General features: G+C 44.5%; 1 protein-coding gene across 1 annotated transcript in view; it reads right to left on the reverse strand.

Annotated features, from left to right (window-relative positions):
* Positions 1–22051: 22051 nt before the first annotated feature.
* Positions 22052–27551, reverse strand: part of LOC144604681 (protein-glutamine gamma-glutamyltransferase E-like) — a 30225-nt gene continuing 24725 nt past the window's right edge. Inside the window, exons 12-13 of the mRNA XM_078419326.1 lie at positions 25145–25281; positions 22052–23151 (exon numbers count right to left, since the gene is read on the reverse strand). Of these exons, the coding sequence (XP_078275452.1) occupies positions 22998–23151; positions 25145–25281 (291 nt within the window). The 3' untranslated portion in view covers positions 22052–22997. The remainder of the gene's footprint in view (positions 23152–25144; positions 25282–27551) is intronic.

The following is a 27551-nucleotide window of genomic DNA, read 5'->3' on the forward strand; positions in this document are numbered from 1 at the left end:
ATTTTGAAAGGTTGATGAAAGAGTTTGATTCTGGGAAGGATATGTGAATGAACCCGAAGTATTGCTAAATATCTCTGCAGTTGTACATTTGCACATATCCAGTCCATTTAAAGAAGGAATGAGACAATTAATTTTCTTCAGCTGATTCCAAAATCTATTCTAAATCCTTTTAGTTCCTCAAGGGATGTTGAATGAAATATGTACTTCATGCAGCTCTGGTTAGGTGCTTTTTTGCTTTGAGTTTGGCAAAGTCTGGTAAAATTTTACGTTATTTTAGAAACATAGAAACATAGAAAATAGGTGCAGGAGGAGGCCATTCGGCCCTTCAAGCCAGCACCGCCATTCACTGTGATCATGGTTGATCATCCGCAATCAGTAACCTTTGCCCAACTTCTCCCCATATCCCTTGATTCCACCAGCCCCCAGAGCTCTATCTAACTCTCTCTTAAATTCATCCAGTGATTTGGCCTCCACTGCCCTATGTCATGTCAAGTCAAGTCAAGTCAAGTCAAGTCAAGTCAAGTCAAGTCAAGTCAAGTCAAGTCAAGTCAAGTCAAGTCAATTTTATTTGTATAGCACATTTAAAAACAACCCACGTTGACCAAAGTGCTGTACATCTGATTAGGTTCCAATGGAAAAAAAATGAAACATACAGTAGCACGCAAACAGTTCACAGCGCCTCCTCAATGAGCCTCAAACGCTAGGGAGTAGAAATAGGTTTTGAGCCTGGACTTAAAGGAGTCGATGGAGGGGGCAGTTCTGATGGGGAGAGGGATGCTGTTCCACAGTCTAGGAGCTGCAACCGCAAAAGCGCGGTCACCCCTGAGCTTAAGCCTAGACCGCGGGATAGTGAGTAGCCCCAAGTCGGCCGACCTGAGGGACCTGGAGTTAGAGAGGGGGGTTAGAAGATTTTTGATGTAAGGGGGGGAGTGTCCATTTAGGGCTTTATACGTGAATAGGAGGAGCTTGAAGTTGATTCTGTACCGTACAGGGAGCCAGTGGAGAGAGGCCAGAATCGGGGTGATGTGGTCCCTTTTACGGGTACCCGTCAGGAGTCTCGCTGTGGCGTTTTGGACCAGTTGCAGGCGGGACAGGGAAGATTGGCTGATCCCAGTGTATAGGGAGTTGCAGTAGTCTAGGCGGGAGGAAATGAAAGCGTGAATGATTTTTTCTGTGTCGTCGAATTGGAGGAAAGGTTTGATTTTAGCTATGGTTCGAAGTTGGAAGAAGCTGGCTTTTACCACAGCGTTGACTTGCTTATCAAATTTTAATGCAGAGTCAAATATCATGCCGAGGTTTTTGACATGCGGTTTGACTAGGCAGGATAGACTTCCATGACTGCCTGTTATCAATTTGATGGAGTCGGGGGGGGGGGGGGGGGGGGGGGGGGCGAATAGGATGACCTCAGACTTGCTCTCATTTAATTGGAGGAAGTTCTGTGCCATCCAACATTTTATGTCCTCAAGGCAGTGTGAGAGGCTGTTTAAATTTGACTGGTTGTTGGGTTTCAGGGGGAGGTAAAGCTGAGTGTCATCGGCATAGCAGTGGAAAGAAATGCCGTGCCTTTGAATGATTTGGCCAAGGGGGAGCATGTATAGAGAGAAGAGAATGGGGCCTAGGATGGAGCCTTGTGGAACTCCGCAGGAGAGGCTAGCTGGAGCAGAGGAATAACTGCCTATGTTGATGGCGAAACTCCTATCTTTGAGGTACGAAGCGAACCAGCTCAGGGCAGTGCCATCAATGCCAACCACGTACCGGAGACGGTCAATAAGGATGGTGTGGTCCACTGTATCGAACGCTGCGCTGAGGTCGAGAAGGAGCAGGATTACACAGTCGCCGGTGTCGATGGCGAGAAGCAGGTCGTTGTGTACCTTCAACAAGGCAGACTCTGTGCTGTGGTGGGCTCTGAAACCTGACTGGAAACTTTCCAGGATAGTGTTTTGGTGCAGGTAGGGCACTAATTGGTTTAGAATTGCCTTTTCAAGAACTTTTGACAGGAATGGCAGTTTGGAAATGGGTCTGTAGTTGCTAGGCAAGGTGGGGTCTAGGTTAGGTTTTTTCAGTAGGGGCTGGACCACCGCGTGCTTGAAACTGGTTGGAACAGTGCCAGTGGCCAGAGAACTGTTGATAATAGAGAGGATGCTGGGACTGGCTATTGCAATGACATCCTTCAGAAGGGCAGTGGGGGCAGGATCAAGGGGGCAGGTTGCAGGTTTCATAGCGGAGACAAGCTTTGCAAGGGAGGATAGAGTGACGGGTTGGAAGCAGTCTAATTTAGATGAACAGACTAGTGAGACAGCTAGGTCACGGGTGGGAGGGGAAATGTTCATTCTAATGTTCTCAACTTTGTTGGTGAAAAATTTAGCGAATTCTTCGCACTTAGCAGGGGACCCAACTAAGCTGGTACTGGGGGCGGGACATATGACAGAGGTAATTGTTCTAAATAGGACCTTGGAGTTATGAGAGTTTTTGGAAATAAGGTCGGAGAAGTATTGTGCTCTAGCAGACTTTACTGCTTCCTGGTATTTGAGAAGATTGTTTCTCAGAATTTCGAAGGAAATTTGAAGCTTGTCACATTTCCACCTCCTTTCTGATTTTCTGCACTCCCTTATTAGGGCTTTGGTGGAGTCATTGAGCCACGGCCAACCTTTGGGCTTAGGCTTTTTCATTTTAAGGGGAGCGATAGAATCCAGGATGGAAGAGCAAGTGATATTAAATAAAGAGGCGAGATCCTCAGTGCTGAGATGGGGGGGGAGAGGCCTCAATAGTGCAGATGTTGGGGGCAGCTGTGAGAGCCTCGGAGAATTTACTGGCAGTCAATGAATTTATGTCGCGGGAGTAGCGAACAGGGAGATGAGATTTTGCGGGAGATAAAGGCAGAGATGCGTCAAAAATGATAGCGCTGTGGTCCGATAGACAGGCTTCAGTAGTTTCAATGTTGTTGATTGGGAATCCGGACGATAACACTAGGTCGAGAGTATGGCCTAACTTGTGAGCGGGTCCCGTGGTGTGAAGAGTCAGATTGAAGGACTCAACCAGGTGCATAAATTCACTCACAAGAGGCTTAGTGGGGCAGCAAACATGAATATTAAAGTCACCAAGAATCATGATCCAGTCAAATTTGGGCAAAATGCTAGAAATCAGATCAGCAAATTGGGTGATGAAGTCCTTATGCATTTTTGGTGGGCGATACACAAGAACAATTAAGAGGGGATAGGCTAGGCCTACTTTAATTAGTTGCACCTCGAAACTGGAGAAATGATCAGCGTTCAGGAGGCGGCAGTTGAAATGTTTCTTAAACACAGTGGCTAAGCCCCCACCGCGTCCGGAGAGCCTAGGCGAGGTGAAGAAGTGACAGTTATCAGGACAGAGTTCCACGAGTGGAGCAAGCTCACCAGGGTTAAGCCAGGATTCTGTGAGCAGTAAGAAGTCCAATCCACGGGTGGTGAAGAAGTCGTTGAGGATGAAGGTCTTGTTCTGTAGGGATCTTGCGTTGATCAGGGCCACTTTAGCAGGGACAGCAGGGACAGCAGGTGAGCTTCGGTCCGGTAGCGCTCCCACGCCAGCGGGCGGAGGTTCAGGGACACCACGCCGCTGCGCTTCACAGATGGCCTTGCTGGGAGCCCACGGGCCGGCAGTCCAGGGACCGGGATGATCGGTCGAAGAGCGGCATACCTGAGCTCGAGGGAGCGCCGGTGGATGGAGCTGTAAGGTCGACCAGGTCCGACTTCGCAGCGCTGGGCGAGGTAGGCCGCTGTTGGATGAGCGCGGGCGAGGTTTTTTAAATTTTCGAATGTTCCCGCGCGTTTACCCCGCCTCCTAGCGCGGTGCGTGCGGCGGTGGATGTAAGGCTGGGCCCGCACATCTACCGGGAGTTGATCGAGGAGCGATCGCTGGAAGAAACTTTGTCCGGGACCTGGACAGAAGAAGTCGACGACGGAGGGTCGGATCAACAGGAGGGTTCGGCGGTCGTAAACCAAAGTGGCTCGAAGAACACTACGATCTCCAGGTGAGCGACGACAGGCAGCCAAACACAATGGCGCGGCCATCTTGTCATGAACCAGAGAATTCTATGTGGCAGAGAATACCTTAAATCCACAACTCTGTGTGAAATCACCTCAGTTTTAAATGGCCTTCTCTTTATTCTAAGACTGCGGCCCCTGGTTCTGGACTCCCCCAACATTGGGAGCATTTTTCCTGCATCTAGCTTGTCTAGTCTTTTTATAATTTTATATGTCTCTGTAAGATTCCCTCTCATCCTTCTAAACTCCAGTGAATACAAGCCTAGTCTTTTCAATCTTTCCTCATATGATTGTCCCGCCATTCCAGGGATCAATCGCGTGAACCTCTGCTGCACTGCCTCAATTACAAGGATGTCCTTCCTCAAATTAGGAGACCAAAACTGTACACAATACTCCAGATGTGTACCAGGGCCCTATACAACTGGAGAAGAACCTCTTTACTCCTATACTGAAATCCTCTCATTATGAAGGCCAACATGCCATTAACTTTCTTCACTGCCTGACGTACCTGCATGCCAACTTTCAGTGACTGGTGCACAAGGACACCCAGGTCTCGCTGCATTTTCCCCTTACCTAACCTGACACCATTGAGATAATAATCTTGCTCCTTGTTTTTGCCGCCAAAGTGGATATCCTCACATTTATCTACATTATACTGCATCTGCCATGCATCTGCCCACTCACTCAACCTGTCCAGGTCACCCTGCAACCTCCTAACATCCTGTTCACAGTTCCCTCTGCCACCCAGCTTTGTGTCATCTGCAAACTTGCGAGTGTTACTTCTAATTCCTTCATCCAAATCATTAATATATATTGTAAATAGTTGCGGCCCAACACCGAGCCTTGCGGCACTCCACTCGCCACTGCTTGCCATTCTGAAAAGGACCCGTTTACACCTACTCTTTGCTTCCTGTCTGCCAACCAATTATCTATCCATGTCAACACCCTACCCCCAATACCGTGTACTATAATTTTGCTCATCAATCTTCCGTGTGGGACCTTATCAAAGGCTTTCTGAAAGTTTAGATACACTACATCCACTGGCTCCCCTTCATCCATTTTACTTGTCACATCCTGAAAAAATTCCAGAAGATTATTTAAGCATGATTTGCCTTTCATAAATCCATGCTGATTTGGACTTTTGTATCACTCACCCTGAGGTTCATATTTTCCTTTAACTTGCCCTGACAGCTCTAGCATTGTAGGTATGCTACCTGCACAAGTTTAAAACTGTAGACAGTGACAAATGGCTTGTTGATTTATGCAACGATCAACCTGCACAAATCTATTTGTTTTGTGTCATATTCATCATCATCTTGTCTTTTTCTATAAGCTCTTTCTCACTTCCATGTCAGCAAATGTTTCTTTTGCATGTGGGCAGCACGGTGGCGCAGCGGCAGAGTTGCTGCCTTACAACGCCAGAGACCTGAGTTTGAACACAACTGCGGGTGCTGACTATACGAATTTTTGTACGTTCTCCCCGTGACCTGTGTGAGATTTCTCTGGGAAGCTCCGGTTTCCTCCCACACTCCAAATACGCGTAGGTTTGTTGGCTAATTGGCTTTGGTAAAATTGTAAATTGTCCCTGGTATTGTGTAGGATAGAGATTGCGTGCAGGGATCGCTGGTTAGCATGGACAGGGTGGGCCAAAGGGCATGTTTCCACGCTGTATCTTTAAACTAAACCAAACACTCAAGGGGATATCATCCTTTCAGATGCGTTGACCATTATCATTGCAAGGAGATTTGAGTGGGATGCTGAGTTCTAGGTTTATCTGCAGTTTGAAAGGCTGATGAATTGGTTTCACTCCAGTAACAGCGTGGTCTTTAACATCTTCAAATGCTCAAGTGGATGAATCCAGACTTGGTGAAACCAAGGTTGTGACTTTCCTCTGGAGTTAACACATCTTGTTGATCATCACTGGACACAGTGGCTGGGAGAAGATCATTTTCTGCTGCCCATATTCAGTTTATTTTAGAAGCCCTTTAACCTGTTCACTGCCAAGTTTTGTTTTTCAATATTGGCCATGACCCGAGTATACTCGGGGGAGGCGCTGAACAGGTTAATTACTCAGAGAAGGCTGAGGCAGACATAATGGGCAGCACTTCATCAATGTTGGTTAACCATGTGCCAGAATTGTCTACAGTCTCATGACAATCAAGAAACATTTTCATTCCCTTATACAGCCATTTACATTTATATCCCCAGGCACATTGCAGAATTACTTTGCTAATCTTTCCATCTTCATAAAGCAACAACCGCCCAGGCAGACATGCCCGATTATCTCAAAGTTCCTTGCACAATCACCTTAAAGTGATGATAAATCATGATAAACATGCAGGTTAAAGGAATCTCTCAGTTATGAACTTTGATGCTGCAGTCATACCATTGGCACTCTGGTTTCATTTTTACCAAATAGCAGAAATGGTTTAAAGGGGATTTTGTGCTTGACTGCCATCCACGCTGTTTGAAGTAGCTGATAGATTTCCAGTTTCTACTTTAATGCCTGTGATGGTGAATATATGTGGATATAATCCAGCAGGAATTCGGATTTTTGGACCGTTTGGGATCTTTTCTAGGGCAGAGATGACCTGTAAAGAGGGATGGGTTGCACCTGAACTGGTGGGGAATCAATATCTTGGCAGGCATGTTCGCTGGTGCTACACCGGTGGGTTTAAACTAGATTGGCAGGGGGCCGGGATCCTATGCAGGACCGAAATAGGTGAGAGGCTGGAAGTCGGTACGGATAGTGATGAAAGTTCAGTGGACAGAATAGGCAGGAGCATGGTAGGGAGTGAGGAAGAACTGTTGGATTGAATTATACTTACTTCAAGTGAGAAGTCTGATGGGTAAGGTAGATGAACACTCCACCCCCGCTGTCACTTACCCCCTCCCTCTCTCTCTCTCTACCTCTCTCTACCTCTCTCTACCTCTCTCTCTCTCTCTCTCTCTCTCTCTCTCTCTCTCTCTCTCTCCCCATACCCCCTGACTCCGCTATCCTTAAGAGCTCTATCTAGCTCTCCCTTGAATGCATTCAGAAACTTGGCCTCCACTGCCTTCTGAGGCAGTGAATTCCACAGATTTACAATTCTACTTCAATGGAGACCCTCTAATTGGACTTTACTGAACTTTATCTTGCACTATACATTATTCCATTCATCCTGTATCTGTACACTGTGGACTGCTTGATTGTAATCATGTTTGCTGACTGGCTAGCACACAACAAAATCCTTTTCACTAAAGCTCGGTACACATGACAGTAAATTATACTATACTGTACTGTAAATATCATCAGCAATTTGTCCTGATCCAGTCACATTGATGCAATGGTCAAGAAAGTTTACCAATGTTTCTACTTTCTCAGAAGACTAGGAAATTCAACATTTCCCCAACAACTCTTTCTAATTTCTAGAGGTGCACCATAGAAAGCATTCTATCTCGAAACATCAGAGCTAGGCATGGCCATTTCTCTGCCCAAGACTACAATAAATTGCATAGAGTTGTGAATACAGTCCAGTCCATCATATAAACTAGCCTTCTCCCCCATTGACATGATGTACACTTGAATGAATGAATGAATGAATGAATGAATGAATGAATGAATGAATAAATAAATGCAGGTGCTCCTCGACTTACAATGGGGTTACGTTCCGATAAACTCATCGTAAACCGAAAATATTGTAAGTCGAAAATGCTTTTAACACACCTGATCACGTGACCAAAAGTTGCCCAGCTTTTGCACTGTCGTAAAGTTGAAATATCATAAGTCGAAGCATTCTAAGTTGAGAAGCATCTGTACTTTATTGTCACATGACAAGTCACAGCAAACTCCTTTGCTTGCATATCGAAAGTATGCAAATAGTCGCCACATAAGGGCTCTGACAAAGTTACAAAGTATACACAGTATACACAGCTCCAGGTCCCACTTTGACCTCCCCCCCTCCACACTTCACAGCAGTCCCTCCACGCCGGGTCCCCATTGTCCATTGTCCCCCCCCCCCCCCCCATGACGGTTGCCCCCACACCAGGTCCTCTATTGTTCCTTCCCTCAGCAGCGGCATCCTCACTCCACATGGTCCGTCCTTGTCTGTCGGTCGGAGTCGCCACCGACCGCCGCCACCGACCTCTCCACTATCGTTGCCGGGTCCTCTCCGGACGCCGCATTGGCGCCGACCCATGTCCCAGCCGCTGGCTCCGACCCTTGGCCATGGGCTTTGCCGAATCCGCCGCCCGCAGACTCCGACCCGCGGGGGCTCCGGTCTTGGCTACTCCATGGCTCACTGGGACCTTTGGCACAGTGTCTCGCTGGGAGGCTTCTGCCGTAGCGGCTGACTGGGAGCGGCTCAGTGCAGTGCAGCGACTCACCACTTCATGATGCCTGGGGAAAGCAGCCAATATTACCAGAGACAATCACACCTGGTTATTCACTCTTCCCGCTTCCATCAATCAGGAGATACAAAAGATTGAAAGCAACACACCACCAGATTCGGGGAAAGCATCTTCCCCACTGTTATCGTACTCTTGAGTGGACCTCTCATATGCTCAGAATGTATTCCCAGTCTCCCAAACTGCCTCAATGTAACCTTTACACATGTTTTAACTTCAGTCGTTAGCAAGTACCCAGGTTAGTTTCACTGTTGAGAGAACAGCTGAGTGAAGGACCAGCGCAGCAGATTTAAAACACAGCTGTTCGCATCTTGGAGTGACTGTTGGTAACAGTGTGTAAAAGGAGGACAGGCAGGCATGGGCCGAGCAGGCTTTTGGGAATGGCAGTGGTGAGAGAGGCTCCATCTTGAGAGCTGAGACTTTGGCTTGTGTGCCTTTGTCGAGGAGGCTGAGGGTAAAAGAAGGTGCTCTCCTTTCTTTTCACAAGATCCTCTAGTGGTAGTGCAGTGAAAATGGTAGTTTGGGCATTGGTCTGCTCCTTCTTGAGCAGAGGGGAATCAGGGGACTAGATTGATCGCGCAATAATATTTTATATTTTGATATTTTATTATCACATGTACCTAGGTACAGTGAAATGCTTTGCTTTGCGTACAAGCCAGTAAAATCATACAGCAGACCTCACCTAGGCAATACACAAGTGCCGCCACATTTCTGGTGCTGACAAAGTTACAAACCAAACAGTGAACTAAAGAGGTTCTACGCAGGTTAGAGAAACATGAAGCCCTTTTTTGACTTCCCCATACGCTGGTGGGAAGCAACCAAGAACATCAAATGGTTCTCCATCCTCAAAGGAGTTCAATCCCTTACATTGTATCAATACACTGTAAATTGCTCAATTGTAATCATGTATTGTCTTTTCGCTGACTGGTTAGCACGCATCAAGAGCTTTTCACAGCACCTCGGTACATGTGACAATAAACTAAACTGAAAATGAACTGAACTGAACATCTTATTCTGCAGTCAAGGGCGGTAGATGTGAAGTAGGAACTCAGAGAGGTGAAGAGTTGGCAAGCCGCGCTCTTTGCCCAAGAATCCTCCAGGATCATCCTCTGATCCAGACTGCTCCATGGAGCCAGGTGAAATGTGGTCGCGCTTCTTCCAAAAGGTTCAGGGTGGGATCTCTGTGATCCACAGCGTAGATCTTTTAAAGAGGATTTTACACCGTGTACTTGAGAGCCAGGCACACGAGGGAACTGGCGCATTTTTTGGTCTCTGCTTTAATTTCCTTGTGCGAGGATATATACAATTATCCCCATATGCCCTGTGTGTAGTCTGAATTCTATACACCAGACAATAATAAGCAAAGGAGAACAAGATAGAACAAGATAGAAGTGTCAGATAGGACGGAGTCAGATTAAGCTGAAAAGAAAGAAAGTGAATCAGCCCGTGAATCAGCCCATCTTTCCAGTAACTGGTTCAAATGTGTTGCACGTAAGAGAATGTTCACACGGTCTAATATTTAAACAGTCTTGCATTCATATTCTCACATATGATGTGAGCTGGTCATTGTGCCCAATGTATCTGCCCACACTGACATTCTTTTAATATTTCAGTGAACAAAGTCCGAGGGATAGGTGACCTTTTAGGGTTGGGACCCTCCTTCAGACTGATTGCGGGGAAAAAAGCTGGAAGAGAGGAGGGGCAGGACAAAACATAGCTATTGAGGGCGTGCAGCGTAGGTTTACTAGGTTAATTCCCGGAATGGCGTGACTGTCATATGTTGAAAGACTGGAGCGACTAGGTTTATATACACTGGAATTTAGAAGGATGAGAGGGGATCTTATCGAAACGTATAAAATTATTAAGGGGTTGGACACGTTAAAATTATTAAGGGGTTGGACACATGTTCCCAATGTTGGGGGAGTCCAGAACCAGGGGCCACAGTTTAAGAATAAGGGGTAGGCCATTTAGAACAGAGATGAGGAAAAACTTTTTTAGTCAAAGAGTTGTGAATCTGTGGAATTCTCTGCCTCAGAGGGCAGTGGAGGCCAATTCTCTGAATACATTCAAGAGAGAGCTAGATAGAGCTCTTAAGGATAGCGGAGTCAGTGGGTATGGGAAGAAGGCAGGAACGGGGTACCGATCAGCCATGATCACATTGAATGGCGGTGCTGGCTCGAAGGGCCGAATGGCCTTCTCCTGCACCTATTTTCTATTGTCTTTTGTCTATAGCAAGTAATAGGCAGAACAGAGGTGAGGGGTTTTTGATAGGCAGATAATAGGACAAAGGCCAGAGATGAACACAGAGAATGTGTGAGACCAACCGATTAAAGAGTTGCGAATTGCATAACTAGAGAAAGGAATGTAGGCGGAGGAGGAGGTGAGAGAGAGGTGCAAGGACAGTTTGGACTCAGCGTCGGAGCTGGAGGGAGGGAGAGAGAGGGCAGAGTTTGAAGGAGAAAGGGAAGGGAGTGGGGGTTTGTAGAGGCTACCTAAATTTGAAAAATTCAAGGTTTATACCATTGGGTTGAAAGCTGTTCCTTGTGTCTCTGTCATCTTGTGCTATGTTCCATGTTCTATATTTTGGGGATATGGGAGGAAACCGGGGCACCTGGTTTCAGGGAGAATCTTTCAACTCTTGTCAACAGCATCCAAGTTCAGGGTTGAACCCGGGTCTCTAGTTTGTGAGTCAGTGGTTCTATCAGCTTTGCCACTGTGCTGTCCCTCACTCATTTGATAGATCATTTGAAAATTCCTCAAAGTGTATAAGCAATAGCTGTGGAGAAGCAATAGCCAACATTTTTTTCTATTTCGATTCACCAGTAGCAAATGGAGTCTTTCTTGCAATGAGCAAACAATCAAATAATATTTTAATTCCTTTCTGAAACAGTAACATTTATTTGCATGTATTTATAGAGTCATATTTTTTTTTCAATTTCAATATATACTTTATTCGAGAAATAAATATATACAAAACATATAGTATAAGAAAATAACTGCAGATGCTGGTACAAATCGATTTATTCACAAAATGCTGGAGTAACTCAGCAGGTCAGGCAGCATCTCGGGAGAGAAGGAATGGGTGACGTTTTGGGTCGAGACCCTTCTTCAGACTGATGTCTGAAGAAGGGTCTCGACCCGAAACGTCACCCTTTCCTTCTCTCCCGAGATGCTGCCTGACCTGCTGAGTTACTCCAGCATTTTGTATATACAAAACATGATCCTTACAAAACTCCATCCAACATTCTCGGAGACCATACACACATTCAATCGGGTTTACACAAATTTACCCCCCACCCTTGCCACTCATGTGGCCCACTGGCGTGGAATCCCTTCCCTTATTTTGATGGGCATCTCCACCACACCCTGCCCCCATGTCCAGCAGCGGAAGGACCCTAGACTGCGGTCTTCCCATATTATACCGTCATATGGCACAAAAAACAGGCCCTTCAGGCTGACCATCATTTGTCGAAGTCGAGCCGTAATAAGACTTAAGGACTCAAATCATTAACCCTCAACAGTAGGTTTACTTTACTTGCACAAGGGGGGGACGTGCTGTCCCAGTCAAAGGCTGCGATCACAACTCCAAAGTTAAGTCTGTACAGCAGGACATTTATACACCAAAACGATGGCAACTGTGGACGTACAAAGGTGAGGTAGATTGATGTGTTAATTACAGGATCCACACTTTACTCCTACGTTATACAAAAGTCGTGACTTCTTGGTTCCGTACGCAACAGAGTACAAAGGTAAGAATACTTAATATGTAATATGCACCGCTGAGCCTACTGGAGACGTCGTGGACCCAGTCGGCGAAACGTTGATGAAAGTAGGAACCCCTTGATAACCCCAATGACGTGTCTGCCCAGCCTTTCTCAACATTGGAGGAGCGTAGGTGAGTGCTTAAGCCATCCATCACCACCGGAAGCAAATTAAGAGGTGGCACTTTGGATTTTAACATCACGTCCTGTGTATTTGAAAACATGTTATTTAACATTCATTTTCCCTACCTTTGAACTCTGATCCATGCGGAGTTCAGAAGACGCCAGCTAGTACTTGCCATTTACCATACCCACTGTCATTACCATTATACCACCAAAACACACAGACTTGCTATTAACACATTTGTTGCCACAATCTTTGCTTCACTGCGAACTAAGCTCAGAGGATGCCAGCTAGTATCATCTTTCAACATATTCACTGTCCTTACCTTGACACATGTGGTGCTCAGAAGCCGCATGCTGGTATTTGCTAGTAACACATTCACTGTCATTCTCTTTGTATCCTGTTTCATGCAGAACTGAGAAGATGCAATCTCGTGTCCGTGGATTTGGACTTGCCCTACCATGTCACTGTGGTGGAGAGCAGATTTTGCCTGCTGTGTCGCATTCTTAGCCGTCCACTTCTTTCCTGCTGCCAGGGTTGGGGCAGCAGCTCGGATGACAGTGTCCCTTGATTCTGCCAGGGTCATCTCTAGACTGACTTTAGTGCACTTGAACTCCTCTCTGAGGCTAGAGAGAGGCAGCTGGAGTAGCCGCTGACCGTATAGGCCTATGCTGCTCAGGCATCGAGGAACACCTAACCACGTTTCTCACAAAAGAGCTGATTGTTCTTTCCATCTTTCCATCATCTCAACTCTTGTGAGGGTGATAGAAACATAGAAACATAGAAAATAGGTGCAGGAGTAGGCCATTCGGCCCTTCGAGCCTGCACCGCCATTCAATATGATCATGGCTGATCGGAGTTGAATATAATTGATGTAAAAAATTATATGCAATACATGGTTAAGGCGAGGTAGTATCCCAAACTACAGGCACCAGATTTTCAGCTTTCCAGGCAGCATGGAGCGGTCGATCTTCGCCAGGCCTTTGATGATTTCTTGCCTAAGCCCGTTTGCCTGAGTAGTGTCCTTCAGCTTAGAGTCATACCATCTGCCTAGACTTTTGATTGGCTTCTCTGACACAGTTGGGATAGGTTCCAGATCAATGAAGAACCTTTGATCTGTCAGTTTGGCTTTGATTATAGTGATGCTTCTAGATTCGGTTGGCTTGAATTTCATTCTGGCCCCAGTGATGTTCTCTTGAAGCTTCCCTAAAAGGCGCCTGGTGCAAGGTGCTGTTGTTGTTATGGTTGTTATGTCATCCATGCAGGCCCTGATGGGTGGTAGATGAACACCAGACACCAGTCGCTCGCCATCCACTACCCACTTGGAGGCCCTTATGATTACTTCCATTGCCATGATGAAAATCAATGGTGAGATGGTACACCCTGGTAATGACAGTGGGTATGTTAAATAGACAATAGACAATAGACAATAGGTGCAGGAGTAGGCCATTCAGCCCTTCGAGCCAGCACCGCCATTCAATGCGATCATGGCTGATCACTCTCAATCAGTACCCCGTTCCTGCCTTCTCCCCATACCCTCTCACTCCGCTATCCTTAAGAGCTCTATCCAGCTCTCTCTTGAAAGCATCCAACGAACTGGCCTCCACTGCCTTCTGAGGCAGAGAATTCCACACCTTCACCACTCTCTGACTGAAAAAGTTCTTCCTCATCTCTGTTCTAAATGGCCTACCCCTTATTCTTAAACTGTGGCCCCTTGTTCTGGACTCCCCCAACATTGGGAACATGTTTCCTGCCTCTAATGTGTCCAATCCCCTAATTATCTTATATGTTTCAATAAGATCCCCCCTCATCCTTCTAAATTCCAGTGTATACAAGCCCAATCGCTCCAGCCTTTCAACATACGACAGTCCCGCCATTCCGGGAATTAACCTAGTGAACCAACGCTGCACGCCCTCCATAGCAAGAATATCCTTCCTCAAATTTGGAGACCAAAACTGCACACAGTACTCCAGGTGTGGTCTCACCAGGGCCCGGTACAACTGTAGAAGGACCTCTTTGCTCCTATACTCAACTCCTCTTGTTATGAAGGCCAACATTCCATTGGCTTTCTTCACTGCCTGCTGTACCTGCATGCTTCCTTTCATTGACTGATGCACTAGGACACCCAGATCTCGTTGAACTCCCCCTCCTCCTAACTTGACACCATTCAGATAATAATCTGCCTTTCTATTCTTACTTCCAAAGTGAATAACCTCACACTTATCTACATTAAACTGCATCTGCCATGTATCCGCCCACTCACACAACCTGTCCAAGTCACCCTGCAGCCTTATTGCATCTTGTGAACTCCGCATAGATCGGAGTTCAAAGATAGGGGAAGTTAATATGTTAAATAACAGATACTAACTGGCAGCTTGGTTATATGTATTAATAAATTGTACACCTTCAACAGCTTTTGGGACCTCTCCACAAGTACCCACCTACGTTAGTCCCATTGATCAACACTTGACCTGCTATGTCTTTGCAAATCAAGTGCATGTCTAGATGCTTCTGAAATGTTGTGAGAGTCTCTGATGTTGTCACCCTCAGCCAGCACATTCCAGATATTAATTGTCTTCTTAATGAACGTGTATCTTCCTCAAATATTCTCAAAACCTCTCACTTCTTCCCCTATACCCGTGCCCTCCAGCTTTCCCTGCCAAAGGGAAAGTCTCTTAACATTTACCCTCTCTATGTCCCTCATAATTTTGTATATCTCTATCAGGTCCTCACTCATCTGCCTCTGAGAAAAACAATATTAGCCCAGACAATACCGACTCTGTTCATAACTGAGTGCCTCCATTCTATCCAACATCCAGGTGTATCTGCTCTGCTCCCTCTCCAAGGCAATTATGTCCTTCTCATAATGTGGTGACCAGACAGTGCATTGTACTCCAGCAGTGACCTAACCAATTTTGCTACTTGTACCATAACCTTTCCTATATTCCATCCACTGGTTAATGAAAGTTCGTAAGTGCAATTTGTGCCTGCTTTACCAACTAATTTAACCGAGCTACCACCTCTAGGGGTTCTTGGGCGTATAAACCAAGGTCTCTCCATTCCTCAATACTCTCAAGGCCCATCTATTCATTGTACACATCTAACCCATATTAGTTATCCAAAGATGTAATACTTTTTTTCATTTCAACAGATATATTGTCTTATCATCTTAAAAATGCTCATGCAATGATGCATGGAATCCATTAAAGATAAAAGGGTCCATTGGCAGGAATTCCTTGGATGCTTCTAATACACCGCCATTCTATTTTTTTCAGCAGACAGTATTCCAAATGCAAATATTTTTTAAAGATGACTTACCATGTGAATGATTTCCATATGGTATGTGGATTTTGATGCATTATTAGCTTTTGCATTTTTTTTTTCAAAGCATATGCTTTATTCATAGCATAAGACACTGCCTACATTCATTGTACCAAGCAATTCAATGCCACTAAGTCTCGACTGTGGTCCTTCCCCACATAATCTATTAGTTGCTATGTCAATCTCGGCCAGCAATAATGCCCACATATACCCTAAAGAGAACTATTTCAAGGTGCAAAAAAAAACAACTAACTCAATGGGTTTGGAGAACATGGATAGGTGATGTTTCAAGTCGTGACCTGGAAGAAAGCTGGAAGAGACAAAGGGCAGGGCAAAACATGAACACAGGCGAGAGAAGCCAAATGGTTGATCAAAGGCCAGAGATGAAAAAAACAGATGTGAGAGAAAGGGATTGAAGAGTTGCGAATTATGAAGCTAGAGGAAGGAGTGTAGTTGGAAGGGGCTTGTATCCACTGGAATTTAGAAGGATGAGAGAGGATCTTATCGAAACGTATAAGATTATTAAGGGGTTGGACACGTTAGAGGCAGGAAACATGTTCCCAATGTTGGGGGAGTCCAGAATAAGGGGCCACAGTTTACGAATAAGGGGTAGGCCATTTAGAACGGAGATGAGGAAAAAACATTTTCAGTCAGAGAGTTGTGAATCTGTGGAATTCTCTGCCTCAGAAGGCAGTGGAGGCCAATTTTCTGAATACATTCAAGAGAGAGGTAGATAGAGCTCTTAAGGATAGTGGAGTCAGGGGGTATGGGGAGAAGGCAGGAACGGGGTACTGATTGAGAATGATCAGCCATGATCACATTGAATGGCGGTGCTGGCTCAAAGGGCTGAATGGCCTACTCCTGCACCTATTGTCTATTGTCTATTGGGAGGGGGAGGAAATAGGTGTGAGTCCAAGTGGCGCACTTGAGGTGAGGGGAAGGGGGAAGAGGTGGGAAGGCGAGACAAAGCGCAGACTCTGCGATCGTTTTGCTGAACACCTTCGCTCAGTCCACGTAGGCCCACATGATCTCCCGGTTGCTAAACACTTTAACTCTGTTCCTTCACATGATTTGTAAGTCACCTCTGATTCTTGCACCACTCATGTACAATTTATTGCAGCCAGTTAAACTACCAACTAGCACATCTGTGGAATGTGATACTGATATCAATATATTATTGTCTCATTTACTGAAAAAGTGAAAAACCTTATTTTACTTGATATGCAGGCATAACCTACCATACATGAATACATTGGATTGGGCCAAAAAGAAAATGAAAATAAATCAGTTACAAAAAAATGCTGATAAAAAAGAAGTGCAAGGGCAACAATAAGGTAGATTAGGCGACCAGAAATTCATTCTTGGTTAATGAGAGGTTCATTCAGAAATCTGGTAAGAGCAGGGGAAAAGCTGTTCTTGAACCTGGTGGTGCAGCTTTTATTCTTTTATACCTTTTGCCTGATGGGAGAGGGAAGAATGATCATGTTATGAGAGTCCTTGATTGCATTGGCTGCTTTCCTGAGGCAATATGAAGTGTGAATGGAGTCGATGGTGTGAGGTGGGTTTACATTATGGACTGGGTTGGATCCACAACTCTGCGTTTTCTTGCAGTCTTGGGCAGACCAGTTGCTAAACCAAATTGTGATGGGATGCCTCCAACAATGCATCTGTAGAAATTAGTAAAAGCCTTTAGAGAGATATTGAATTTCCTTAGCCTCTGGGGATGGGGAGACATTGGTGTACTTTCTTGGCCAGAGCATCACTGTTGTTGGATGAGGGCAAATTGTTAGTGATAATTATACCCCAGGAACTTGAAGCTCTTGTCAATCTACACTTCAGCCCCATTAATGCTAACTGTGGCACTTACACCACCCTGCTTCCTGAAATCGAGAATAATGGACAAATATTATCAGGAGTCTCTTGCCCAGAGTAGGGGAATCAAGAACCAGAGGTGAAGGAGAAAAGATTTAATTGGAATCCAAGGGGTAACTTTTTCACACAAAGGGTGGTGGGTGTATGGAACAAGCTGCCAGAAGGGATAGTTGAGGCTGGAACTATCCCATTGTTTAAGAAACAGTTAGACAGGTACATGGATAGGACAGGTTTGGAGGTGATCTTAAATGGCGGCGCTGCCATAGCAGCTGCGGCTTACCTGCGGTCCATTTGTCTTTGTGTTTTGTTGTTTTTTTGTGCCTTAATTGTGGATGTGATGTCGTGTTTTTGTGTTTTTGTACTATGTGTGTACTATGTGTGTATGTGGGGGGGAGGGGGGAACTGTAAAATTGCAATATGTGTCCCTTCCGAACGGAGACCCGACCTTTGTGTTCTGGGCCGTGTCTCGGTTCCTGCTGCGGCCTACCATCGGCCCAACGCCTGGAGCTGGCGGCCTCCAGGGCTCTGGTTCGCAGAGCCCGCGGATCGGACTCACCATCGGCGGATCCGGCCGTCTTCGGAGGCTGCGGGAGCGGCTGCGACTCGCCTTAGGCTCGGGCCGCGTGGATGCCGACATCGGGAGCTCCGGCAGCGGCAGCGTGTTCGCCCGCCCCGGATCGCGGGGCTTGGGTTGCGGACATTTCACCGTCCGGCGTGGCCTAAAATAGGCCGCGGGATTTTTCTCTGCTGGGCGGGGGCTTCAATGTCGGGAGCCACGACCGCCCCGACTTGCAGCAACAGCGGCAGCGTGTTCGCCCGCCCCGGATCGGACTTATCATCGGCGGTGCCGGCCGTCTTCGGAGGCTGCGGGAGCGGCTGCGACTCGCCTTAGGCTCGGCCCGCTGCGGACCGTCCGCCGCGGCCTGCAACCACAACAACCTGACCACGGGAGAGGACGGCAGGAGAAGGGAAAAGACATTGTGGCCTTCCATCACAGTGAGGAGAGGACTGGAGGAGACTCACTGTGATGGATGTTTCTTTGATGGATGTTTATTTTTTGTGTGTTTTTGGGGTTGTGTAATTTTAATGCCTATTTTAATGCTTTTGTTGTTGGACTGTGGGTGACTAAATTTCGTCCCATTTGGATGACAAATAAAGCTATCTTGAATCTCTTGAATCTTGAATATTGACCAAGCGCAGGCAGGTGAGACCAATGTAGCTGGGACATGTTGGCTGGTGTGGGTAAGTTGGGCCGAAGGGCCTAATTCCACACTGTATCACTCTATATCACTGTATCACACTGGCGGCACGGTGGCGCAGCGATAGAGTTGCTGCCTTACAGCGAATGCAGCGCCGGAGACTCGGGTTTGATCCTGACTACGGGCGCTGTCTGTACGGAGTTTGTACGTTCTCCCCGTGACCTGCATGGGTTTTCTCCGAGATCTTTGGTTTCCTCCCACACTCCAAAGACGTACAGGTATGTAGGTTAATTGGCTGGGTAAATGTAAAAATTGTCCCTAGTGGGTGTAGGATAGTGTTAGTGTGCGGGGATCGCTGGGCGGCGTGGACCCGGTGGGCCGAAAGACCTGTTTCTGTGCTGTATCTCTAAATCTAAAATCTAAATCTATGACTCTATGCCTCTATAACCCCATTCGTCTTGCTGACAGTCAGCTAGAGCTTGTTTTTTTTTACACCATTTGAGGACAGTTTCCCAGCTGTTATCAGGCAACTGAATCATCCTCCCACAACCAGAGCAGTGCTGAAAGAGGTCACTATCTACCTCTTTAGTGACCCTCGGACTACCCTTGATCGGACTTTGCTGCTTTACCTTGCATTAAACATTATTCCCTTATCATGCATCTAGACACTGTAAATAGATCGATTGTAATCAATCATGTACCTGAATTGTCTCTCTGCTGACTGGTTAGCACTCAACAAAAAAGCTTTTCACTGTAACTTGGTACATGTGACAATAAACTAAACTAAACCATGTTGCTCAGCTTTCTCTCTCTTTCCTGCTCTACCTCTTGTCAGTGTTTAAGTTCTGACCCACTGCATTGGTGTCATCTGCAAATTTATGAATGGACTTAGAACATGGTTCCATATAATAGCCCGCAAACATTGTTAGTGTTTTGTTCAAATGGTCACATGACTGGTGTTGATTCTTTGTAAATATAATGTATTAATTTAATGACACTATGAATGCAACTGCTTATATAGTATTTCGGTGTATATTTTTATGAACAAAATGTACTTTTGAAATATAGAATACTTTCCCGAGCTTAGGGGAATGAGAGGATATCTAATTGTAACTTTAAATATTCTGTCAAGGCCGGTCAGTATGGCAGGTCGTTGGCTGGGATGTCTGCCCGGTCATCTCTGGAGGGAAGGAATGGGTGACCCATTCCTTCTCTTCAGAGATGCTGCCTGTCCCACTGAGTTACTCCAGCTTTTTATGTCTAACCGGTTTAAACCAGCATCTGCAGTTCCTTCCTACACATTTCAGAGTAAGACAATGAACTCAGAACAGATTAAAGTGTCAAAAATGTTTTTTTAAATTCAAATCGATGCTTGGCATAATTTTAAATGATCCAATTCCTCATCTATCACATCAACGCTGTAAATTTTTAGATTGTATCCTTTGGTAAATGAGGAAGGCCCAACAGGCAATGGAGACTAACCATTGTTTTGGTAGAACTTATTTTGCTTCACATACTAAATGCCAGTTTACAATGCTTTAAGTAAAACCCCCAGCCACAAAAGTTTCATTTTACATGACTGCCAGTCTGGAAATTGATAGAAAGCCCACTTCCTTCTTACATTTTGCAATATGTGTGCAGAAAGAAGCGGCAAGCAGACAGTTGGTCCCTTTGACGTTACAAGCAAAAGATTTGCGGAAACTGAGGTTACTGTTTCTTCTCATAGTTAGATTTAGCTCTTAGGGCTAAGGGTATCAAGTGATTATGAGGAAAAGGCCGGAACGGGGTACTGATTTTGGGTGATTAGCCATGATCATATTGAATGGCGGTGCTGGCTCAAGTGACTGAATGGCCTACACCTGCACCTATTTTCTATGTTTCTTTGTTTCTACAGCACCAAGTGGGCATCAAGTAGAAGCAGCAGATTACAACTTACAAAATACCATGAGTTGGAATAACTCAGCGAGTCAGGTAGCATCTCTGAAAAACATGGATAGGTGATGTTTTGGGTCAGGACCTTTCTTCAGACTCCGTGCATTCATAGAGTCATGCAGCATGAAAAGAGGCCCTTAGGCTCAACTAGCCCAATGCTGACCAAGATCCCCCCATCTATGTAAGTTCCACCTGCCCACATTTGGCCTGTACTCTCTAAACCATTGCTGTCTATGAAACTGTCCAACTGTCTTTTAAATGTGGTTATACCTGCCTCAACTACTCTCTCCGGCAGCTCGTTCCCAATACACAGTATCCTCTAAGTGAACAATTGCCCCTCAGTTTTTTATTAGATGTTTCCTCTATCCCATTAAACAAATGTACTCTGGTTCTTGATTTCCCCTACTCTGGGTAAAAGACTGTGCATCTATCCTATCGATTCCTGTCATGATCTTATACACCTCTATAACCCTTCATCCTCCTGTGCTTCTAGGAATAAATTCCTAGCCTGACCAACCTCTCACTATAGCTCAGGCCCTCGAGTCCTGGCAATATCCTCATAAATCTTCTCTGCACTCTTAACAACATATTTCCTATAGCAGGGTGAACAAAACTGAACACAATATTCCAAAGCAGGCCTCGCCAATGTCTTGTACATCTGTAATATCACATCCCATCTTCTACACTCGATACCCCTCACTGATGAAGGCCAATGTGCCAAAATCCATATCGACCTGTGACCTAATTTTAAGGAACCATATACCTGCATTCCTAGATCTCCCTGCTCTACAACACACCCCAGAGTCCTGCCAAGCCCTGGTTCGTCTTTTCAAAATGCAACACCTTGCACTCATCTGACCAGAGACCACCAGCTCCGTGATGTTGTCCGCAAGCACCCACGGTTGGAGCTCTGAGGTCGATCCCTGGCAAAGGGATCGCGGGCTCCACGAAGTTAAAGTCCGCAGGCTCCCCACGGTGGAGCTCTCAAAATCGGTCTCCAGCAAAGGCCGCCAACTCCACGATGTTAGGCCGCAGTGCGGACGGAGATACGATACGAAAAAAAATCGCATCTCTGTCGAGGTAAGAGATTAGAAAAAGATCCCCCCCCCCCCCACATAAAACAAGCTAAAGAACAGTAAAAACATACATTTAACACATACAATTAAAACTCAAAGAAGGAAAGGACAGACAGACTCTTGGCGAGGCAGCCATTGCTGGTGCCACCCGGTGGCCATTTCAGTCATACGACACGGTGTGGAAGTATTTAACAAGAAGCAAAAGGGTTTACTCAAAACGAATTGCCCCCCTACTGTTGTTGATGGGGTATAAGGTCAGAATAGACATCTAGAAATTAGAAAAATGGTTCTCAGTGCTAATGATTTCAAAATCAACTTTATTATTTCATGAAAATTGTAACATATTTCAGAGTTACAGAAATCACAAAGGCATTATATGATGAACTGATGATACCCCATTTGCAGATTAACTCTTGCTATCGGGTGATTAAATGTTTAGAACCAAGGCCCAAAGATGAATTACATTTTCTGCAAGAATACATTGCCAAATTTCATCTACCATTCAGTCCAATGGATGTCATTGCTCCAAAAAAACTGGCACAGAATATCATTTAATTAAAGAACTTCAGAATCAAAAATGCGATGAATGCGGAGGCAGAGGAAAAGCAAAGAATAATATTGACTATCATAGTAGAAATTTTGAACTAGCTTGTGATATTGTCAAACCTCAAAGAGTATAAACAGAATATTTCCTTTCACACCTTCAAAAATCTAAAACCAGTTCAATCAAAGATATAAGTTACCTCATAGTGGTGTCCTGCAGGCAACAATGAATATAATTGGCATGTTATTGTCTGTGATGCTGTACGAGAAATGATTTTGGTCAGGTATGCATGGAAAACTTCTCATTGCTCTACTTTAAATTGAACTTTTATGGCCACTTGATGAATCAAATGCGATAACTGATTTTAGAATTCATGTTTCTGGATTAGTACGGGTGCCAGCGGTAATGGGGAGAAGGCAGGAGAATGGTGTTAGGAGGGAGAGATAGATCAACCATGATTGAATGGTGTAGACGAGATGGGCCGAATGGCCTCATTCTGCTCCTATCATGTATGACCCTATGACCTTATGTTGTGAACTACTATTTGTATTGCTTCAATCTCTCTATACCCTATATGAAAGCTGGACATCTTTCAAGCAAATTCCAATACAACCGTCCCATGAACTTGAAACCATTCACCAAAGCAGTCAAAACTGATCAAAAATTGTAATTATAACCAATATACTTAAATGTAAACTGACTAACATGTGAACATCCCAGAAATTCACATAATAAAGCAAAAGGTTTTGAGATCTTTTCATCATTTCTTACTTTGGACCTCAATATTTAGAGATCCTTTCACGTTCTGCATTAAGTTGCAGTCGAAATCTACCAGTAACTTTTTTTTCCCTTTCTTCATTGGAGTAAAATCAGCCGTCACTTTGGCATGAGCATTTGGCGCTACATTGTCAAGCCTAAGAAAGATAAGGGAAAAAAGATGAATCCTTTCTTAAATGTGTGCATGGCCAACCATTGTTAATAACCGCTTCTTATTTTCTCCTACACGAGTTTGAATACTTAAAGGAACAACGTAATGCTATGGATGAAAAGCATCAAGCAAAAGCACTGGCCATGACTCTAATCTCACATTTCCTCTCTGACTCTCCATCTATTGCAACAATCCATCTTTATCCAATTACATTTTTGACAGGACAATTCATTATATTAGTTGTCCATTCAAAAAGCTTCTGTTAATGTAGTTGATGTACGAAGGAAGACCTTCACTTTCTAAAACCATGGTACGCCATTTGGTTATGGAGCCTTTGTTCTTTATATTGCATGGAGTTAGTGTATGCATGAATCAGAAGTGTGTTGATATCGATAAGCACCTAACCATTAGCACCTCTAAAGTTTTGCACAGTTAAAAGTTCCAATGTTTTATTTTGCCACATTTTATCAGGTTCATCACTGAACTAGGGAGTAGTGACGAGAAAGGAAAGTCATGTACTGGTACAGTACAGTATATTCAGAACATTTTAAACATGTTAGCTCAATTATTGTCTTTCCAGCATATTTCCAACAGGACAGGATTCCCGCTTGCTCTGTCCCCATTAAATTCCTTCAATCAAAAGGTCATCTGTTTTTGCAAAACAGAACCCTGCAGTGTTACCATTATTACGATACCAATGCAACATTAGAAGAACTTGAGAGGGCATGAGGAAATAAAACAGAGGAACGAGGGAGCAGGTACTCTAAAGAAGGCCCCTGACCCAATCATAGAGAAAATCCATCATCGCCTCTACTTCCTTAGAAATTTGAGATTTGGTATGTCAACAAATACTCTCTTGAAGTTCTACATGGGAACAGTGCAGAGCATATTGACTGGTTGCATAATGACCTAGTTCAGCAAGTCAAACAACCAGGAACAAAGGAGATTTCAAAAAGTGATGAACACTGCCCAGTCCATCATGGGTCCATCGAAGGGGTCTACAGGAGCCGCCGCCTCAAAAAGGCAGCCAGCATCATTAGAGACCCAACGCCACCCTGGCCACACTCTCATTTCACTCCTGCCATCAAGAAGAAGGTATAGGAGTCTGAAAACTATAACGTCCAGATTCAGGAGTAGCTTCTTCCCTACAACCATCAGGCTACTAAACACTACCACCTCCAAATAAACTCCAAGCTATATAGACTTGGGGGATTGCTTTTGTCTTTGCACTATTATTGTGTGTGTGTTTGTGTATGTGTGTGTGTGTGTGTGTGTGTGTGTGTGTGTGTGTGTGTGTGTGTGTGTGTGTGTGTGTGCGTGTGCGTATGTACATAAAGTATATATATATAAAACATTTTGTTGTTTATTATGGTGTTTATGGTTTATGGTTTACTATGTTTCTAATTATGGTTATTATGGTGTCTATTATGGTGTTTACACAGTATTACGTTTACATATCTGTTGTGCTGCTGTAAGTAAGAATTTCATTGTTTCGAGACATATGACAATAAAAAACACTCTTGACTCTTGTCACCTATCCATGTCATCCACAGATGCTACCTGACCCGCTGAATAACTCCAACACTTTGTGTTTCTTTTTGTAAACCAGGGAATCATTTCAGTCGCAGGGCAGGCAAGAAGGGAGAAATGCTACAGTCATCATTAATTCCCTCATACCCATATTTCCTCATCTGTGCTACTACATGTGACAGTTGTGATAGTGTAGCCTGTGAAGACTGGAGTCTTCAGGCTGACATTTAGCTGACTCAGAGACCCAAGTTCAGTATTGCAGAGATTCTATCCAGCTAAGCACCTTTGAGAATCTTACATTCAACCATCGTAGTCGAAAAATGTGAAATCTCAAAACTTAATATCCACTTTCTGTTATCCTCAATTACTTTAACGTCTAATAAAATGATTATTAGTAGCCAGATGTTACATATATGTCCTTTTTTGCCATCTTCAAAATGCAAACTTACCCTATTTTTGTTTGATCTTTAATCAGACCGTTTCCCTCAAGGGTTATAAAACAGTCCTTCAGGGTCTGAGCGAAAGGGTTCTGAAAGCTGATCTCGACATGCACTTTTTCATTCACATAAGCATTAAAATTCTGCATCTGATGGAGCAAATCAATTTTTAAGATTGTAAGTGACATGCAACATAACAATTCGTCAAAACGTTTCACGGGTGTCGTTTGCCCATGACTCAATTTACAACAAAATGGACATCAATGGACTAAAAGCAATATATAAAAGCAATGCGTGTAGTTTTAGATGTTGCCCTTTCAATTCAGATATCAGGAGCATGTCGGAAAAGGATAGCTGGCTAGTAACCATTGAAAAACATTATTACCATATGTTGGCTACCTGAAACAGTAATCATAATTATCAGATTTTTTTTTAATGGTTGTAGCTAGTCTTATGAAGGCCAAAGGAATGTTGGTCTTCATAACAAGAGGAGTTGAGTATAGGAGCAAAGAGGTCCTTCTGCAGTTGTACAGGGCCCTAGTGAGACCGCACCTGGAGTACTGTGTGCAGTTTTGGTCTCCAAATTTGAGGAAGGATATTCTTGCTATTGAGGGCGTGCAGCGTAGGTTTACTAGGTTAATTCCCGGAATGGGGGGACTATCATATGTTGAAAGACTGGAGCGACTAGGCTTGTATACAATGGAATTTAGAAGGATGAGAGGAGATCTTATCGAAACGTATAAGATTATTAAGGGGTTGGACACGTTAGAGGCAGGAAACATGTTCCCAATGTTGGGGGAGTCCAGAGCAAGGGGCCACAGTTTAAGAATAAGGGGTAGGCCATTTAGAACTGAGATGAGGAAAAACTTTTTCAGTCAGAGAGTTGTGAATCTGTGGAATTCTCTGCCTCAGAAGGCAGTGGAGGCCAATTCTCTGAATGCATTCAAGAGAGAGCTGGATAGAGCTCTTAAGGATAGCAGAGTCAGGGGGTATGGGGAGAAGGCAGGAACGGGGTACTGATTGAGAATGATCAGCCATCATCACATTGAATGGCGGTGCTGGCTCGAAGGGCCGAATGGCCTCCTCCTGCACCTATTGTCTATTGTCTATTGTCTATTAATGTTATTTGTCTCTATTAATGTCTATTGTCTCTAATACCTTGGGGTCTTATCTTGTTAAGCATCCACACTCACGGCACCTTATCAAAGGCCATCCTGCTTGTTACCTCCTCAAATAATTCCAACAGGTTTGTCGGGCAAGATCTCCCCTAAACAAAACCATGCTGATGTCAGTCTATTTTATCATGCGCTTCTATGTACCTCGTAACCTCATCCTTACTGATGGACTTTAAAATCTTGCCAACCACTGAAGTCAGGCTAACAGGCTTATAATTTCTTACTCTATTGATTCTAGAAAGATCACTACTAATGCCTCCATAATCTCAGAAACCTGGAGTGTGGTCCATCTGGTCCAGGTGACTTATTCGAACCTTTCAGCTTCCCAAGCTTCTTCTCCTTAGTAATAGCGACTGCCCTCACTAATGCCCCCTGACTCTCCTGAATTTCTGGAGTCTACCACTGTGAAGTCTGACACAAAAACATATTAATTCACTACCATTTCTTTGTTCCCCATTATTATTACTCCTGCATCACTTCCAGCGGTTCAGTGTCCACTCTTGCCCCTCAATTATTCTGTATGTATCTGAAAAAACTGAATATCCTCTTTTATATTATTGTCTAACTTACCTTCAAATTTCATCCTTTCTCCTCTTATTGCGTTCTAAGTTCCCTTCTGTTAGTTTTTAATAGCTTTTCAATCCTCTAGCTTTCAGCTAATCTTTGCCATATTATATTCCTTCCCTTTTGTTTTTATGCTGTCTTTGACTTCCTTTGTCAGCCATGGTTCCCTCATTCTCATTTCACATCAACTTTAGCCGGTTTTTCCCTTATGACACTTTAGTTACCAATTCATCCAATTTCAGCTTCTCCCACTCAACTGCAGGTTAAATTCTATCATATTATGATCACTGCCTCCTAGAGGTTCTGTCACCTATAGCTCCCTAATGAAATCTAGTTCATTACAAAACAGCAAATCCAGAATAGCCTTTTCCCAAATGAGTTCAACTATGAGCTGCTTTCAAAGGCCATCTCATAGGCATTCTACAAAATTCCTTCTCTTGGGACACAGTACCAACCTGATTTTCCCAATTTACCCGCATATTGAAATCCCCATGACCACTGTAACATTGCCGTTCTTACATTCCTTTTCTATCTCCTGGGGTAATTTGTACCCCACATCCTGGCTTTTTCAGAGGCCTGTATATAACTACTGTCAATTTTTAAAACTCTACCCACAGGTTTTCTACATATTCTTCTCCTATGTCATTCTTGCCAAAGAATGAATTCCATTCCATGCCAAT

This window comes from Rhinoraja longicauda, chromosome 22, assembly GCF_053455715.1.
Source record: "Rhinoraja longicauda isolate Sanriku21f chromosome 22, sRhiLon1.1, whole genome shotgun sequence".
Classification (NCBI taxonomy): Eukaryota; Metazoa; Chordata; class Chondrichthyes; order Rajiformes; family Arhynchobatidae; genus Rhinoraja; species Rhinoraja longicauda.